At 34.9% G+C, this 17,241-nt stretch overlaps 2 protein-coding genes across 5 annotated transcripts in view; both read left to right on the plus strand.

Moving 5' to 3' along the window:
* LOC306864565 (leucine-rich repeat-containing protein 75B-like) overlaps nucleotides 1-4,703 on the plus strand; it is a 48,243-nt gene extending 43,540 nt beyond the window's left edge. The window contains exon 4 of the mRNA XM_079408662.1: nucleotides 2,652-4,703. Coding sequence (XP_079264788.1) covers nucleotides 2,652-3,225 — 574 coding nt within the window. The 3' untranslated portion in view covers nucleotides 3,226-4,703. The remainder of the gene's footprint in view (nucleotides 1-2,651) is intronic.
* A 5,545-nt stretch (nucleotides 4,704-10,248) lies between these two features.
* The window catches only part of LOC306864341 (E3 ubiquitin-protein ligase RNF34-like), a 28,597-nt gene continuing 21,604 nt past the window's right edge, over nucleotides 10,249-17,241 (plus strand). For all 4 annotated transcript variants that reach the window (XM_079408307.1, XM_079408305.1, XM_079408308.1 and 1 more), the window contains exon 1: nucleotides 10,249-10,359. In XM_079408307.1, coding sequence (XP_079264433.1) covers nucleotides 10,354-10,359 — 6 coding nt within the window. In that variant the 5' untranslated portion in view covers nucleotides 10,249-10,353. The remainder of the gene's footprint in view (nucleotides 10,360-17,241) is intronic.

The following is a 17,241-nucleotide window of genomic DNA, read 5'->3' on the forward strand; positions in this document are numbered from 1 at the left end:
TCATCCGGTACTTAGTCTCTTTCAATCAACATAAGAAAACGTTTCTGGAATCTGCATCTGAAAGGCATCAGACGTATTTATAGGGTTTAATGTAGCTCAGAGGAGACATGGATGCATTCAACCGTTACAAATGTATAAATAATGCTTTGTTTTAAACATAAAACGCTAAATACTGATGTTTGAAATTATTTAAAACATTAAAAAAAAGTTGAAATGTGAAATTAAAACCACCAGTAGGTCGCAGCAAATCACTGTTCATCAGTGAGTCATTGAGATTTAACCGATACTTTCAAATGGGTGATTCATTCGGGAACAAAGCATTTGAGTGTGTTAATGTCACTGAGTCATTCATTCAACGGATTCGTTCAAAAAGCTGATTCATTCAATAAATAAACACCGTCCATTGCTCAGAGCTTTAACTATTTTGGTTGGCAAAATTGAGCAAAAACAGGCAATATTGGGTCTAAAATGTAAGTCACTTAATGCTAACTTTATTAAACTTGTATAAAATGATTGTTACATTTGTTATCATGCTGATATCTGGAGAAAAAAACTGCACTCTTTGTGTGATGTAGATTAACTCTTTCCTTGTCAGCGTTTTTTTTTTTTTTTAAGTTGCCAGCCACCGCCAGCATTTTTGATCATTTTCACCTAAATTTGACGACCCTCAGAATATTTTCTGCTATGAATATATGAACATATTATATCAAAATAAAGAACCGAGCCTCTGCTTTAAAAACAAAAAACTATTTTATTCTATCTTCATGTGTTCATGTTTTATCACCACTTGAATGTACATAATACGACATTTTGTTTCTGTGTCTGTAAAGGCATCTCTCTCACTGACTACCTCGTCCCGATCAGATTCAAAATGGTCAAAACATGATCTACATATATGATCAACATTTTCTCTGATCCTTCCATTTATGCCGATCGTCTTGTATTCGGACCCGCAAGACCCGGAAGTCTCAGAACTCATTCAGGACACGCGCTAGGGCTTTCCTTACTGTAATATACCTAGTTAAGTTAAATAATGCATTTAACGTTAAAAAACCTAAATGTAGACTTTTAAAAACAGGCGCATCAAATATTCGCTGTGTATCGATTCATGTTTGTGGAGTACGATGTTCAAAGAAACCGAGACGCTCTAAAGCGCAATCTGTAGTTTTCTTTATTTTTCAAAGGCATGACATTTTGTAGTAATATTGAATGTACACAAATAAAAATATACATTTTACCATATGACTATAAATGACAACGTATTAAGTTATTCCCCCACTTGAGGAACAAATCCAAGTGAAAATCAATTAATACTCAATATTAATTAAATAAACTGCTTTACACTGCTGCATATTTCCTGTGCATTTCAATAATGGTCTGTGCTCTGTGTGTTTGTCTCCTTTATTTAACTAGGATAACTATTCTTGTTCTAATGGCTTATTAAGCCTACTTTCTTTTTTCGAAACACGTACACAAAAAAATGTCCTGCTTGCACTTACCAATTTACTGGCAGAGAATGGTGAATTTCACAATGGGGATTCAAATCTGTCGTAAAATAATCATATGCATCTCGTGGCGTATATTCCAAACGTTCTCAGGGTGTAGGTTACTGTGGGGTTTGGTGAGAAACAAACCGAAATGGCAAGTTATTACATTTATGTAAATGCGCGTGAGTGCGCAGGAGCTCAACAAATTAATTAATTACTTAATTAAACAAAGAAACTTACTGGGGGACCCCAGGGTATGACAGCTGTAGAAATCGAATATTCAAGCTGTTTATTAATTTTTCTACCCCTGAACGAAAAATTAAAAATAAAAAAAGAGCATTTTCTACTTTCAATATTAAATAAAAAATCAAATGACCAAAAGATATACTGACCGAAAACCATGGGATCTGCTTCCTCGTGGGAGTCATTCTATATTTAGGGGTACATTTCAGGTCAGCCAAGAAGTCAGAAAATAGGAAAAAAGAGTATTCTTTTTTGATAAATGAACTAGGTGGTTGAATAATATATCCCCTTAATGTGCTAAATTAATTATTTGGCAAGCTTAAGCTCTAATGACTTTTTAAATATGTTAATGAAAATTATCGTTTGATTCATTATTTTGTCAACTGTGTTACAGACAAATGCTGTGTCCATAAGACGTTATGGAAATGGAGTTCTTTGAGAGTGAACTTGAGGCGAAAATTCTACCACTGAACCACCAATGCTTGTTAACAGCAGTCTTGTGGTGCCTCACTGGGATTTTACAGGCCTGTTTTAGAATGTGACATTTATCCTTAAAAGTCTCTTTTCGACCACTAATGCTTTTTTGTTTGTTTTTTTATTTATTTGAGAGGTTACATTGGATGAGAATAATACCCTGGACTTGTGTGTATTTGTGATTGTAGTCACTTAAGCTCTACCCCCTCACAGATCTAAACCCAAAAACTCATTTGAAACAGAAAAAAATACAAATGAAAAGAATGGCTATATTGCATTGCTATTTCAAATTACTCTAAAATGCTCTCCACATTATTCTGTAACAATGTGTAAGTAAATAATGGAATAAAAATATGCCATGTTTATTGTATATATCATGACTGACACAATAATATAAGCATGGTAATTTAATGTAATATGTTAACACTATATTTTTCTCTTTCACAGTTTAAAAACTACACTGAAAAAGAAATTAACAAACGATACCGTGGATCTGTCTGGTATCCCCCTTTCTGGCCGTGATCTACATCGTGTGGCATACAACCTTCAGAACAATGGTTCATCTGTGACGGCAGTGGACATCAGCTTCACAGAGCTCCAAGATGACAGCTTGAGACTTCTTTTACCATTCTTAGGAGTGCTACCCAAACTCACCACCCTTGCAATCAACGGTAACCGGCTGACTGTAGCCATCCTTAAAGACCTGATAGAGGTGGTTAAGGACCCCAAAAAGTTTCCTAGTTTGGCCTGGGTGGATCTGGGCAACAATGTGGACATCTTTACTGTGCCTCAGCCGTTGCTGGTTGCCCTACGCAGACGCTTTGGATTGAGAAGCAGCCTACCTACCATCTACGAATACAGTGAGGGTCAAGGCAGCAGCTACTGCCTAGAGACTTCTACTGAGGAAATCAGTGTGTTTGACGAGGAAGAGGAGGATGAAGATGATGAGCTGGAAGACCATCTGGTGCTGGAGCCCTGGAGTGTAGAAGAGAAAAATACATTGCATTATTGTGAAAGGTGATGGACTCTGCTGTTCCTTGTGGTTTGTTATTCTAACACTCCAAATAAAGGTCCAGTGTATCAACATTGTAAAAGCATTAAGCACCCTTTTCCCACAAAACCTAAATGGAGTGCCATGAGACTAAATGGTTATGTAAAGTAGGTGCCTGGAGGTGGGATTTTGAAAGAATGGAAGGGGGAAAGAAAGCTCAGGACCTGTTCCTCACTCCCACAAACTTTATTCTTTAGTCCAGTTGCTGCAGAAAGCACCAGCGAATCTGTTGTTTCCAACGTTAAACTTAAATTTAGGGTCAAATACTAACTGACCACATATAAAATAACAGAACGAGACAAATTTTTAAGACATAAAACAATTACCACAAGCCAGTCTTTGCCACCCACATCAGCAACTTTCAGGCTTCTGATGTGAAACTTTCACATTTGGCTTGTGACAGATATACGGCCAAATGCTCTCCTCTGAGAAAGCTTTTGTCCAGGGTAGATTCGCCTCAATTAGACGAGCACTGAGAGCGAGGAGAGAAGAGAAGAGAGAAAAAAGGCTGCTGGAGTTCCTGCGGGCTAGAAGAGATACTGATGTCTGTGTGTTTGCGTGTGTGTGATGATGCAAATGTAGCTTTAGCCAGAGCTCATTAAACAGGACACAGGCAGCCGAGACACTAACAATGCCACACAACCGACATGATTATTTTTCATTAAATCGCATCCAGTTTGCAGCAAGGGATGACATTATAAGACACCTGGCAGTGTTTCATCAGTGCAAAAACCATGTTTGTACGGTCACAGTGAAATGATTTCAATGTTTTTTATAGGAAAAACAAGTTTGATTCATGTCAGTGTTTTGTATTTTATAAACAAATTTGATGTAACAGAGATCATTTATTAATTATTAATGCAGTGTGTGTGCGAATGCACGAGTGTTTGACAGTAAATGTGACCTTTTGAGTTGTTATGATGTCATTTGCTCCACAGGTGGTTTTCTTTTACAGACGCGTCTCTGATTTGCACTTTACAAGACAGGCTTTTCTAGTTGGCTGGTCATCTCCAGTTGTTTTTTTTATTTTTTGGTTATGTTTATGACTCCAGCATGTACATTTTCTTTTGTAGTTCAAAGATAATGTGTTCAGTTCTAGTATAAATGTCACAGACAGTGTGACTCTAATTGCTTCAAGCACCTGGATGTTCTATTCCTTTCTGTTTTATAATAAACACTAATGAATGATTGTTCTTGTTGTGTGAAATAAACTCTGTTTGTAAAAGACTAGACATTGTGTTTGTGAGATGGCATTTGACAACGTGCTTTTGAGATACAGGCTGGACAGGAACTGGATTTATCCTGTTTTTACCTGCCAGATGTGTTTTTCTCTAATTTGTTTCCCAGAATTCATGTACAGTAAGTAATTACAGGAGTCAGCAGTGCTGTCGCTAAGTACTGGGATGTATAATTAAAATTTCTAACTTGATGAATTGGTTGTGGGAGTCAAAAAAAGAAAAAAAAAGTACTTTTAAGGCCCTTTCACACCAGGCAAGCACGATGCTAATATCGTTATCTTTATAGTTATCGTTCTTGGTGTGAACGGGGCTTTAGACCATGGATTCCATACTTGTATAAGATGGTATTTACTGAATGTGGTGTATTACCACTGTATTTTAGCTAGTGAATATCTGCTTTTCAGTCTAGTGCTGTCCTGTACAAAGCGAAAGGCTCGTTTTCTTCCTCTCTTCATTTCTCATCCTGGTGTGATCAATACTGAGGGTTTCTGAGTGTCTCTGTTTGCTTAATGAGAACAGTGCTCTGTGTTAGCAGACAGCACTTTCTTAATGAGACTCCATAAGTCATTTCAACAGCTGGCAGCTTTCACAGGCAGCCGCTGGATCTCCACACCACATACAGAGCTCTAATTCGCTAATGTAGCATTCTCATTTTATTTTTGTTTATTAAAAAAAAAATAATAATAATTCTTATACTGCTGTGCAGGATTTTTTTATTCATGTAGCTCCTTAATCATTTATTATAATAATAGAACAATGTTAAATAAGTAACTAAATATGCTTGTTCAAAAAAAAAAAAAAGTGGGAATGATTATATTCTTGTTTTGAATTATTGTTACTCCTTAATAATTAATTTCCCTTAATATTTCCATTAATAATTTATTCTAGATTAACATCAGTTTGGATTTATAGAGAGGTGATTTAAATGAAAATATAATGAATTATTTTTAATCTCATCTACCTTTGATGCGTTCAACTCTCTGAACTAATGACTAGATGTTTTGAGGGTAAAGGCTACTGCACAGAGAACTAAATAATACATTTTGAGCAACATAATATTATCAACTGAAAATGTAGGAAACCGCAGACAAATGTACATAATCAGTTGCATGAACTGCAATCGCAATTTGTTCAGAAGAATGAGAAACTGCTTTTATGATGTGCACAAGTGACTAGATGATATTTCAACAAGTAGTTTTGAAAATTTCATTTCTGATCTGAGAAATGCACCAAAGCGACTGAGAAAAACTGTATATAAAATTTATATAAATAATGGATAAACGTCATAAAATGAAAAATAAGTTTTTAAAGTACAGTTTAGTTTTATATTAATATAAAATATCATGCTATATTTAAGGAACGTATAGCCTCAATAAAAGTGTGAACTATCATTCCTATTGTATTTTGATTAAAAAATGTAATTGTTAAAAATTGTCTGTACTCCCATCTCTTACAATTTACATTTTTAAAGAGTTTCAAGAATGTTTTAGGTAACATTTGACTGATCAGTAATGGCAAAAAGCTTGTTTTCAGCTTGCCATCCTTCCATACAATACTTACATTTCCATTTACAGTAAAAACTCACACTTTGGCTACTGAAGGCTCACGTTTTATGGTCAATGTCGCCCTCAATGGGACAACAGTTGGAATTATCCTTTAACATACAAAGGACCTACAAAAATAAAATATCTACAAAGAATGCAAATAAAGATTAGAACAAATATTTTTTTTTACTTTCTCTATTAGTTTGTACTAGTTGATTTAGTTCTTACTGAGGTTGCTTCAGAGCTGAAGGTGAAGTACCTTCATAATGAACTGTTGGGAATTTGTGTCATAAGTCTTCAAATGGAGTCATATTTCATGAACTTACCCACTTGTTTCTTAGGTTTGTTTACTTTGGCAAGTACATCATGCATAACTTCACACTGACAGATGGCAAATGTTCTGCCTTCTTTCACTTGTATCAGAAACAATCTTATTTGTAATCTAACACTGCATATGAATGGTATGAACTTTGTTTTTCTCTTTCAGATAAATAGATTGATTGATAGACAGACAGACAGACAGACAGACAGACAGACTGACAGACAGACTGACAGACAGACTGACAGACAGACTGACAGACAGACAGACAGACAGACAGACAGACTGACAGACAGACTGACAGACAGACAGACAGACAGACTGACAGACAGACAGACAGACAGACAGACAGACAGACAGACAGACAGACTGACAGACAGACTGACAGACAGACAGACAGACAGACTGACTGACAGACAGACAGACAGACAGACAGACAGACAGACAGACTGACTGACAGACAGACAGACTGACAGACAGACAGACAGACAGACTGACTGACAGACAGACAGACAGACAGACAGACTGACTGACTGACAGACAGACAGACAGACAGACAGACAGACTGACAGACAGACAGACAGACAGACAGACAGACTGACAGACAGACAGACAGACAGACAGACAGACTGACAGACAGACAGACAGACAGACAGACAGACAGACTGACTGACTGACTGACTGACTGACAGACAGACAGACAGACAGACAGACAGACAGACAGACAGACAGACAGACAGACTGACAGACAGACAGACAGACAGACAGACAGACAGACAGACAGACAGACAGACAGACAGACAGACAGACTGACTGACTGACTGACTGACTGACTGACTGACTGACTGACTGACTGACTGACTGACAGACAGACAGACAGACAGACAGACAGACAGACAGACAGATAGACAGACAGATAGCTAGATAGACAGATAGATAGATAGAAGGGAGATGGGTGAGAAACAGTACAGTTTAAGTGTGTTGTGTGGCTGTGTTTTCCTCTGAGGGTTGAGAGAGCATGAATGTGGATATAAACCACTGCATTTTCTCTCTTGTAGGCTGTGGTTACTGTACAATATATTGAATTTATTGAAGTACCTCTTGTCAATTTCACTGAAATTACAGTGACATAGCATTTAGACAAAAATGATGTTAAGCATATAAATCTGTTATAAATAAAACAATGCTCTAAATTGTTATAAAATGTGATTTATTTGTACATCAGTTTTTGCAATGATATTGTTCAAATGTGTTTTAACAATTTTTGTCACAAACAATCTTTGTTGTCCCACTTTAGAAAAGGATGTTTCATGTTTTGACTAATGTGGGACAGTCAAATATACTATGTTATTCAATTGATAAAATGCGCATTAAGAAAGTTAAATGCCATAAATGTGATTTTGTTCATTTTTGGGCTTATAATGCAGCAATATTATTTGTTTTAAGAACCAGATTCAATAGAATTCTGGACCGTGATGAGTCCATGACTGGCCAGAACTGCTTATTTCTGTTATGAAGTGTTTTGACCATTACAGTTTGCTTAACACACACTTTTGAAAAAAGAAGTTTAATGTCAGAAGTTTATAGAAGTTTGATAAGTTTTAAAGTTATTCCATGTTCCAAATAAAAAAAACAATTAAAAATAATTTCTATGCTATCTTTATTAAGTCCAATTTTACATTTTTAACTTCATTACATGGTTGTTTATTATTGCTGTAAATAATTTTTTTTTTTATTATTATTTATTTTTCGATTTACAATACAACAAAAACAAAAACAAATACAGGTATCATAGTATACAAATATAAAAACATGCATCATCAAAACCAATTTGTGTTAGCAAATTAAAACTGATATAGAATAACAATGGATGTCAAGTTGTATATGCACGGTTCCAAAAAATATCCCAGGTCTCTAAGAAAATGTGGGTTTTGTTTTTTAAACTGTATGTTAAATATTCCATATGCAGTGTGTCGTTTATGATATTTTTAAATAGTTCAAATGTTGGAGGGTGTTCCTTTTTCCAGTTTAATAGAATACATTTCTTAGATATGTAAGAAATCAACCCTACCCTTTTAATAAATAAACGGTCTGATATCTCATTTAAGTCCACCCTAAAAAGATATATTAAAGGAGTCTTGTGATATTAGACAGTAACAGAGAATTCATGCACACTATCCCAAAACTCCTCTAGTTTTTCGCAGTTCCAAAAAATGTGCATAATGGTGCCCTTATGTGTCGTAAATAAATTATTTGAAGATTTCTGTGTTATATAATTATATTTAACATTCCATATGAACACTACTAGGGTTACATATAGGCTACTTTAGACAAACTGATGAAGAGAGCAAACACACTGAAGGCCTACTAAAATAATTAAGGTATGTACATTTAACCAGTAGTGTTAAATGTGAAGTTTGCTTTGTAAAAATTTAACTATTTCTTACCCAAAACATAGTGTCCCAGATCTGAGCATGAGCTACATTAGAAAATCCACAAATTCTTAAATGATTTGGCACAAGGAGCACTAATATATGTGCCATTTCCCCTTTAATTGAAATATCTGAGAACTTTCTTCTGATTTAGATAGGGAACAATCTTGGGGATTTCATAATGATATAACATTTTGATTTATTGTTTTGGCTTCACATGGAAATATATGATACAGAAGTGAAGAAGTGTCCCACATTACCCTAATTCACATTACACATTTCACATGAATAATTTAGATAGAATTGTTATATTAAATTCTATTTTAAATTAATCATAGACCGAGATGCTTCTAGAAGAAATCTGGTTTCTTAAATCATTTTGATTTCAATCTTTTATGGATTGTCGTTCACTTATCTGGCCACTAGATGACCTGCTTTCACACTTTATTGTAAAACGTGTTGCAACCCTGAAATATTAAATTATCTGACACTTATCATAGCACTTGCATATCATTGCTCGTTTGTTGATTTTGCTAAATGTTTGCGTCTGATAAATGTCTAAATGTAATTCATTTTATTTAAGAAATGGATGAACATGCTCTATTTAGTTTATTATTCAAAGCATGTTATTAAATATTAAATTCCAAATACTTTTTGAGTTCAAATGGCTTGTCTTGACATGTTAAAACATTAATATGAGTTTAGAAACATATGGTGTTTGAGTATTAATTAATTGTGAAATACCTCATCACTGTCCCGGTGTAGACTGTAGACCAAACAAACAGCAGCCAGTGTGTTTCATAACCCTTTAACTGTCTCTAGTGTTTCAATAACCACAAAATTCAGATTAAAAGTTAATATAAACGCTCGCGAAAGGAAATCGCGTTCGTGTAAAGAGGTAACCATAGCGACAGGCTCCTCGACGGACGTTACGCAGATAATAAACATAATAGCGTTATCGTCTATATTTTTTATATATATTTTTATTATATTATATATGTATACATTTATACATATTTATATATCGCAAGAATATATATATATATATATATATATATATATATATATATATTCACAATTAGCTATATCATAAAAAGCTTGTTTAAAAAGTCTATGTTCAAAGGCTCTGAACAATTCGCACATTAAGACAGTTTCCTTAATGAAACTGAGAGTTGAGACATAATTATCAGCGTTTTTACGCTTAATGTGTTTGCAAATATGCTGAGAAACAGTTAAGGGTCACACTAGTGTCTCCATAGATATATATACTGACATATATATACTGTCAGTATATATATCTATGAGTGTCTCTGCATCAAACCGATGCCTGCACACATGCGTGTCGCTAAGACACGCCCACTCGCCGGCGAGAGCGACGCCGATTGGCTGCTATACATACCAGCGGGTCTTGCTATTTCAGGATTGGCGGATCCGCGCTTTGCCATTACGTTATGCTCTTTACACATACTGGATGATAGAAAGAGAAGACGTAATGGAGTGCTCCTGAGCGTCCTTGCGATGAAAATCACTTTAGTATTCGACAGTATTCGAGGAAGGGAGTTGCAATGAAGGTATTGTAAAAAGATTTGTTATTGATATCGGCGAGATTTGCCATCTGCGTGGAAACACCTAAATAATTTCCAGAGGCTGTTTGACGTTTAATATGTCAACAGCCAGACTTCTTAAGAGTTGCATCAGTTTGGATGCATCAAAAGACGTGCCTTCTTCCGTCTTTGGCATGCTGACAGCTGCATTGTATTTATGATCGTTTAACAGGAGATGTGCTACTATCGGTATCGGTAGATCTCAGGACAGGTGCAGCTTGATTTGTCCAGTGGACGCTTGGAACAGAGTGTACAAGCAAGCAGTGATCATCATAACCCAGTTTATCGCAGCACTTCTCTAATGAGATTGGAGGATAGTTTCTGCCAGCTGATATGAATGGACAAGCAGCTCAGACAGACAGTCACGAGGGACAGAAGTGATTAGAATGTCAGGCTACTATCTGTGGACCAGTATTTCAGATATGTTTCACCTACTAAAATTTTAATTAATGATTATGATTCTGAATGTGATGATTGCTAGACTCAAGAATGCAGTTAACAGTCATAAAAGAATGAAAGAGTTTTAACTAATAAGAAGTCACATCTGAAATATGACAGTGATTATGACATCAGAATAGTGGACAGGAAGAAGAAGGGAAGATTGTGATTAAAAATGGTTGTGCATGTGATTGAGCAACTTTTCATAACAGCTTGATCAGTCATGAGGAGCAGAGGTCTAAAACGGCACAGTTGAATTATGATGTGAGAATAGTGGTTTATGATGTTGTCTTAAGTGTCTAGGGGTTTAAAGATAACGTAACAATATTAAGAAGAGCATTTGCCCGAGCCCCTGCCACAGCATAACAACAACAACAAGAAGATCCCTTACAGGTTTTATTCACAGCCCAGAGAGAGTATACAATATCTTCCAAACAAAACGAAGTTCAATTAAAAGGGAAAAATAACAAACAAAAGCATTTCTATTATGGGGGTTAAATTCTTTCTAAACCTGTCAAATAAAAGGAAATCAACAACAAAATTATACTCTCACTCCCTATCTAATCCTCAAACCAGGAAAAAACAGGTACAGTCCAAAAGAAAAGGCGCCCACCTCCCTACAGCTTCCAAAAGGGTAACACTTAATCAAGAGAGTACAGCTTCAGCTGTTGGTAGCAGGGAAATACAAAATAAATGTTAAACAGCAAAGCTGTAGGCTAAGTATCTTGCAATATCTGGCTCAACAAAGAGCACAAAGGTTAGCTAGCTTCTAGTACCAACAGAGAGTTAGTCAACAGATCTTTAGATTAGTGAAGATAACAACCATACAGAACTCCAAAAGGCAGGGCTGGACACAGGACATGCTCTGGAGAGAAGTTCTCGTCTTCTAAGGGTTCTGCTTGGCATTTATACTACTGCCCTCTCAGCGGGTAAGCAGGTGCTGCTGGAAAGGGCAATCAGCTACCTGCCAGAGTGGAAAGAGTGGGAGACACCGAGAGAGAAACAACAACAACACATACCACAATACACAATGCAGTGAATACGTCACTGGACGCAACAGATGTTTAGAGAAGGTCATGGTAGACAGCAGTCATGGTGGTATTTAAAATGTTTTTTTAGTTAATTGTGGGAATTTGCTGATATAATGTGATTTACTTGCAGGCGAGAAATGGTCAGATGATTGCGATGAGATTTCTGTCAGCAATAAGCTTAAGTTTAACGCATAATGACTAAATTCTTTCAAATACGCTCTCATTTCCATTCAATTATGAAGCAGTTTTTTAACTTGGCGTTGACCTCACTCCTTCAGGGAGCAGCCTTGAAGGAAAGCGTGAGTGGGTATAATTAGAGGGTTAATCACGTGTCAGATAATTCAGGTTTATGAATAATTCCTCTCATTCATAAGAGCTCCACTGTCTGGCTGTGGTTTATGTAATGACACTGTGTTATAAAGCACAGATTCTCCCGGGAAGCAAAAGGACAAAATATCTTCCGAAAGAAAGCTTTTTCTGAGGATAACCACTCTTCTGCTTAAGCTGAGTAGAAAAGCTTTTCAAATCAGACATAAGACGGAAACATCTGGGGTTTTGTATGTGAATTATTCAGTTATCTAAATTAGGAATTGTTTCTGGAGGTATTTTGGAACTTTGATATTGTGCAATATTACTCACAGCAGGCAATGATATTAATCTTCTCATTCATATTCTAGTTATCTGGTCCACACTATATCTGAAGTCATTATTTAAATATCTGGACAAGGAGTTGAACACAAGTCTGGAAAAGTTTCAGATGGAGATGATCTGCTTTCATCTGTTTAATATTAATAAAAAGCAGTGGAAATGGGATGGCATATCTCTCTCCACTAGATGATCATTATTGGAAATGCTAGTCATTCTGTAATAAAGAAATCTACTGATTATTATGAAGATTTAAAAAAAATTACATTTAATAAAAAGAAAGATTTGTCTTGCTACCTTTGTCTGAATACTAAAGATGGCTTATTAGATCCCAGCAAGGTTCTCGCACTTCTTTAAAGGAACAGTTCATCAAAAAATGCACACTTATACTAATGCTCATGTCTCATGAAATGGAAAAGTGTATTTTTGTATCTTCACATAGCTATTTTCCAAATAAGGACAGTTTATAGTGATTATGCTCTGTTTTGAGCTCCAGAAACCACCATTACAGAACAAAACAGGCTTTTATACTCTATTTAGTGTAAGATGGATATGTTTTATGGTGTTTTTTAATCATTTTTGTGGCTTGATATTCATTTTTGGATAAACTATTCACAGCTAACAGACAAGTTATAAACAAATGTTCTTCCATAAAAACGTTATTTATATATCATTCATTGAACGTTTTTCTTCAGTATTTTAGGTGGACGTTATTCTAATGTTACTACTTCCTAATTGTTTCAGATTGTTCAGAGAACATTCGAAAGTAACATTAATATTAATATAAAAGTACCATATGTTTTGCGAAATTATAAAACTGAACATTCTCTTAATGGTTTCTCTTCACATAACCAAGAAAAACCTTTAAAAAAGAACATTTTGAATGCAGGCTACTGAGAACATTCAGAAATAATAATAATTTTCATAACTTAATGGGAATGCTAGGAATGTGTTTTTAGAACATTTTTGTTAGCATCAAAAAACATTTCTAAAACCAACATGTTCAAAGCTGCTCAGTCCCATATCTGCTGGTGTAATTAGTTATGCACTCTCATGTGAATGCTCATTAGTCAGAAGTCATTAGAAGTCATGCATTTCTGTCAGTGGGAAGGGTTTCTACACTCCTTAGTTCTTCCAGAGCCCGTCGCTGCAGGTGAGAGGAGAGACGGAGAATTGGCTTTTCCATTATTCCGTTGGGAACCAGAAGTGCTGATTCATTGTTTTAAGAAACATCAGACTCAAGTGGAACGGACCTTGTCGAGTTTTTGTTATTCCCAGCACTTAATGCAGTTATAAGTTCTGCATGTATTATACCGTGAGCGCAGCCTGGAGACATAAGTCTGAATTCAGTTCTCTGGAGTCAAGAGTGCTCATCAATTAAAAATAAGCATTTACCGTAAGATTGGCTTTGAGATGATTCCTCGACCGTGCAGTGAATCGTGACTCAGGGGAACTGTAACGCTCTGTTTTTCTTGAAGGACACAGAGCTCTCCGAGCACTCTTGGTCTGGTCATCAGGAATCAGACCTTTAAGAGCAGGAGACCTGTCAGAAACTACCAGCGCCGGTGCTGCTGGGTCAGATGTGCTTTAGCAAGCCAGACGATATATGCAGTTGTGCAGTTATATAAACAAACACTGGAATGTGAATGTGATGCATTTTTATCTGTTTGGTCAGTCGTTTCTGTAATTTCCTCTTTGAAGCCTTTATATAATCCATTACGAAGATATACTTAATGCACATAACTTAATAAATAATCAGTTGCATATTATCATAAATAACCCTGCTGTCCTTTGATGCATGATGTTGAATCTTTCAAAGCCATCACAGTGGGTGACTTCTTTTGACCTTCCCATAATTCTTAGTCCGCTTTATATGTCATTGTGTTTTTGATTTATGACAGCAAATTCAGCATGGCTGATGAAAGTGATAATGCATTGTATCTATTGCAGAAGACAAATGTGTAACTCTCTTAAAATGAATTATTTGGAAATATTACTACTATTATTATTATTATTATATTATTTTCTCTTTTATTTATTAACTTAATTTACTCTGTATTTAATATATTTTTTTAATTAACACTTTTTTTATTTAATCATTTATGCATAATATTATAAGGATAGCTGTAACCCATTATTTATGTTTATATGTTATATTGATTATTGACTCATAATTATTATTCTGTTTGACTGTCCTTTTTATGACATGACATTGTGTTTTGATTTATAATAACATTTATGTGTAACTATCTCAAAAAGCATAATTTGGGAATATTATTATTGCTATTATTAGTATAATTAACTTGTATTATGGACTTGTTCACTACTGTGTGTACACTTGGATGGGTTAAATGCAGAGCACAAATTCCGAGTATGGGTCACCATACTTGGCCACACACCACTTCCCTTTCCCCCTTATTACTAATATATATATTTTTATATATATATATTATATATATATATATATATATATATATATATATATATATATATATATATATATATATATATATATATATATATATATATATATATATATTTATTTATTTATTTATTTTTATCTATTTAGTAATTCATCCATAATATCATAGGGATAATTGTAACCAGTTATAATAAGTTATACAAATTAATTAAATTCTATAATTAATAAAAAATATATAAATTATGTTTAAATGACATATTAATTTAAAAAAATAACACTTTCATGTTCTGTTATTATACAGGCTGGAATGTTTAAAGTAACAAACAATGTTATTTTAATATCATTTAGATTCCACTATAGTTTGTATTATTTTTAATTAAATTTTATTTAATTTTCACTTTCATTTAATTTGAAATTGTAATTTTATTTTAATTTTGGTTATTTTATAACATAAGTTAAACTAAACAAAAATGAGAAATGTTGCCTTTTTTTTCAGTTAACTTTTATATTATTTCAAGTAACAAAATTTATTTATTTATTATTTTTTTTTTTTAGTTATCTACAATAGCCCTGGTAACAAATGCATAATTACACAAAAAAATGCTAAGAAGAGAGATGTTGGGTGTAGAGGATGAGGTGCGGTGGTTTTGTGATGGACGTGGCCGCCTCGCTGAGCTCACGGGGCTCTAATTGAAGTGACAGAGGGAAGCTGTGGCACCGGCTCTCTGCCAGACGGAAGCACGAGCAGCGACTTCATGCCCTGACCTTATGTTACGCAACACGGAGATCACGCTAACTGCCATACTGCTCAAATACTGAGCGCACTGCCAGAGGGACTCCACTCAAAACCAGCCCGCACTTCATAAACAGCCAACATTATTTAGAATCTGATAAACAGGACATATGAGTGACCTGCCAGCACACATTTCAGCATGAAGGGTTGTGGTTGTTGAAATGGCAGTTAGACAGTGATTATAAAGACTCACTGGCTAGATGTATTATATAACAAATATATTTGTTTCTTATAAATATTATAGTGATTGCTACTATGGCATTTTGGCATTTTCTGATAACTATGTTTTTTTTATGTAAGTACACTACCATTTTGTTAGTAACGCCCCAACTTCCAACGAACCAATCAATTCTCGAAGGACGAAATCAAGTCCCGCCTTCTCATTTCAGATGCCGTTTCACTCAGATATACATCACAGTAGAGAAGAAAAGACAATCGCAACTTCCGTTTCATGCCGACTTTAAGACATTTATAATGTTACAAATGATTTATGTTTCAAACAAATGCTGTTTTTTGGAAATTTCTATTGATATAAGAATCCTGCAAAAAAATGATCAGAATTTTCACAAAAATATCAAGCTGCAAAAGTGTTTTTAACATTGATAATAATGATTTCTGAAGGATCGTGTGACACTGAAGACTGGAGTAGTTATGCTGAAAATCCAGCTTTGCGTCACAGGAATAAATTATATTTAAAAATATATTAAAATAGAAAACATTGTAAAAAATGAACAAATATTTCACAATATTATTATTATCACAAGTACTATTGTTTTTTAAATAAAATAAATGCAACCTTGGTATTATATTTATTTAAAATATTATGAATTTTATATTTTATTTATATAGCAAATTTTGCATTATATTTATTTTATCATTTTATTCTGTGGTCTGTTGTCTTTCTATATAAGAGAAAGAATCACTTGGAATCACTATATTAGCTATTGTTGTGTGCTCATATATACATACAGAAAGATGCAAGCAGTAGTGTTGGCCTGCATTATGCAAGTGTATAAACAACAAAGGCAAACGGAGAGCTCTGCCTGGCTTAACCTGCTCTGCACTGTGTGTAAGAGCAACAACAGATTTGATCTCTCTCTCTCTGTCACTCTGCACCATAGGATGCATATATGCTCATTTCAGCTCATCGATTGTCCTGCTCTTAAACAGAAGATGCATTCTTCCATCACCAGCCTCCCCCTCCCCCCACCTCTGGAGTGTTATTCTGAGACAAGACATCACGCCATGCTGCCAGTCAGCTGGGTGACCGTGTTTATAGTGTCAATACAGTGATGTTTGTATGAGGGTTTATTGATTAAAGAAACAATGAATGTTACTGCCTGTAAAAAGGTTTTTTATTAGTTTTGAAGCCTTATGCATGTTACTGTCCATTCACTGACCATGCATGAATCTGATTCGCTGACTTTACGCAACTTCTGTGAATTTTCAGTCTGCCTAGAGACAGTCTGATACAACAAGTGCTTCAGAGAATGAAGTAAATAATCACTGGATTTGCCATG

This window comes from Barbus barbus, assembly GCF_936440315.1.
Source record: "Barbus barbus genome assembly, chromosome: 45".
Taxonomy (NCBI): domain Eukaryota; kingdom Metazoa; phylum Chordata; class Actinopteri; order Cypriniformes; family Cyprinidae; genus Barbus; species Barbus barbus.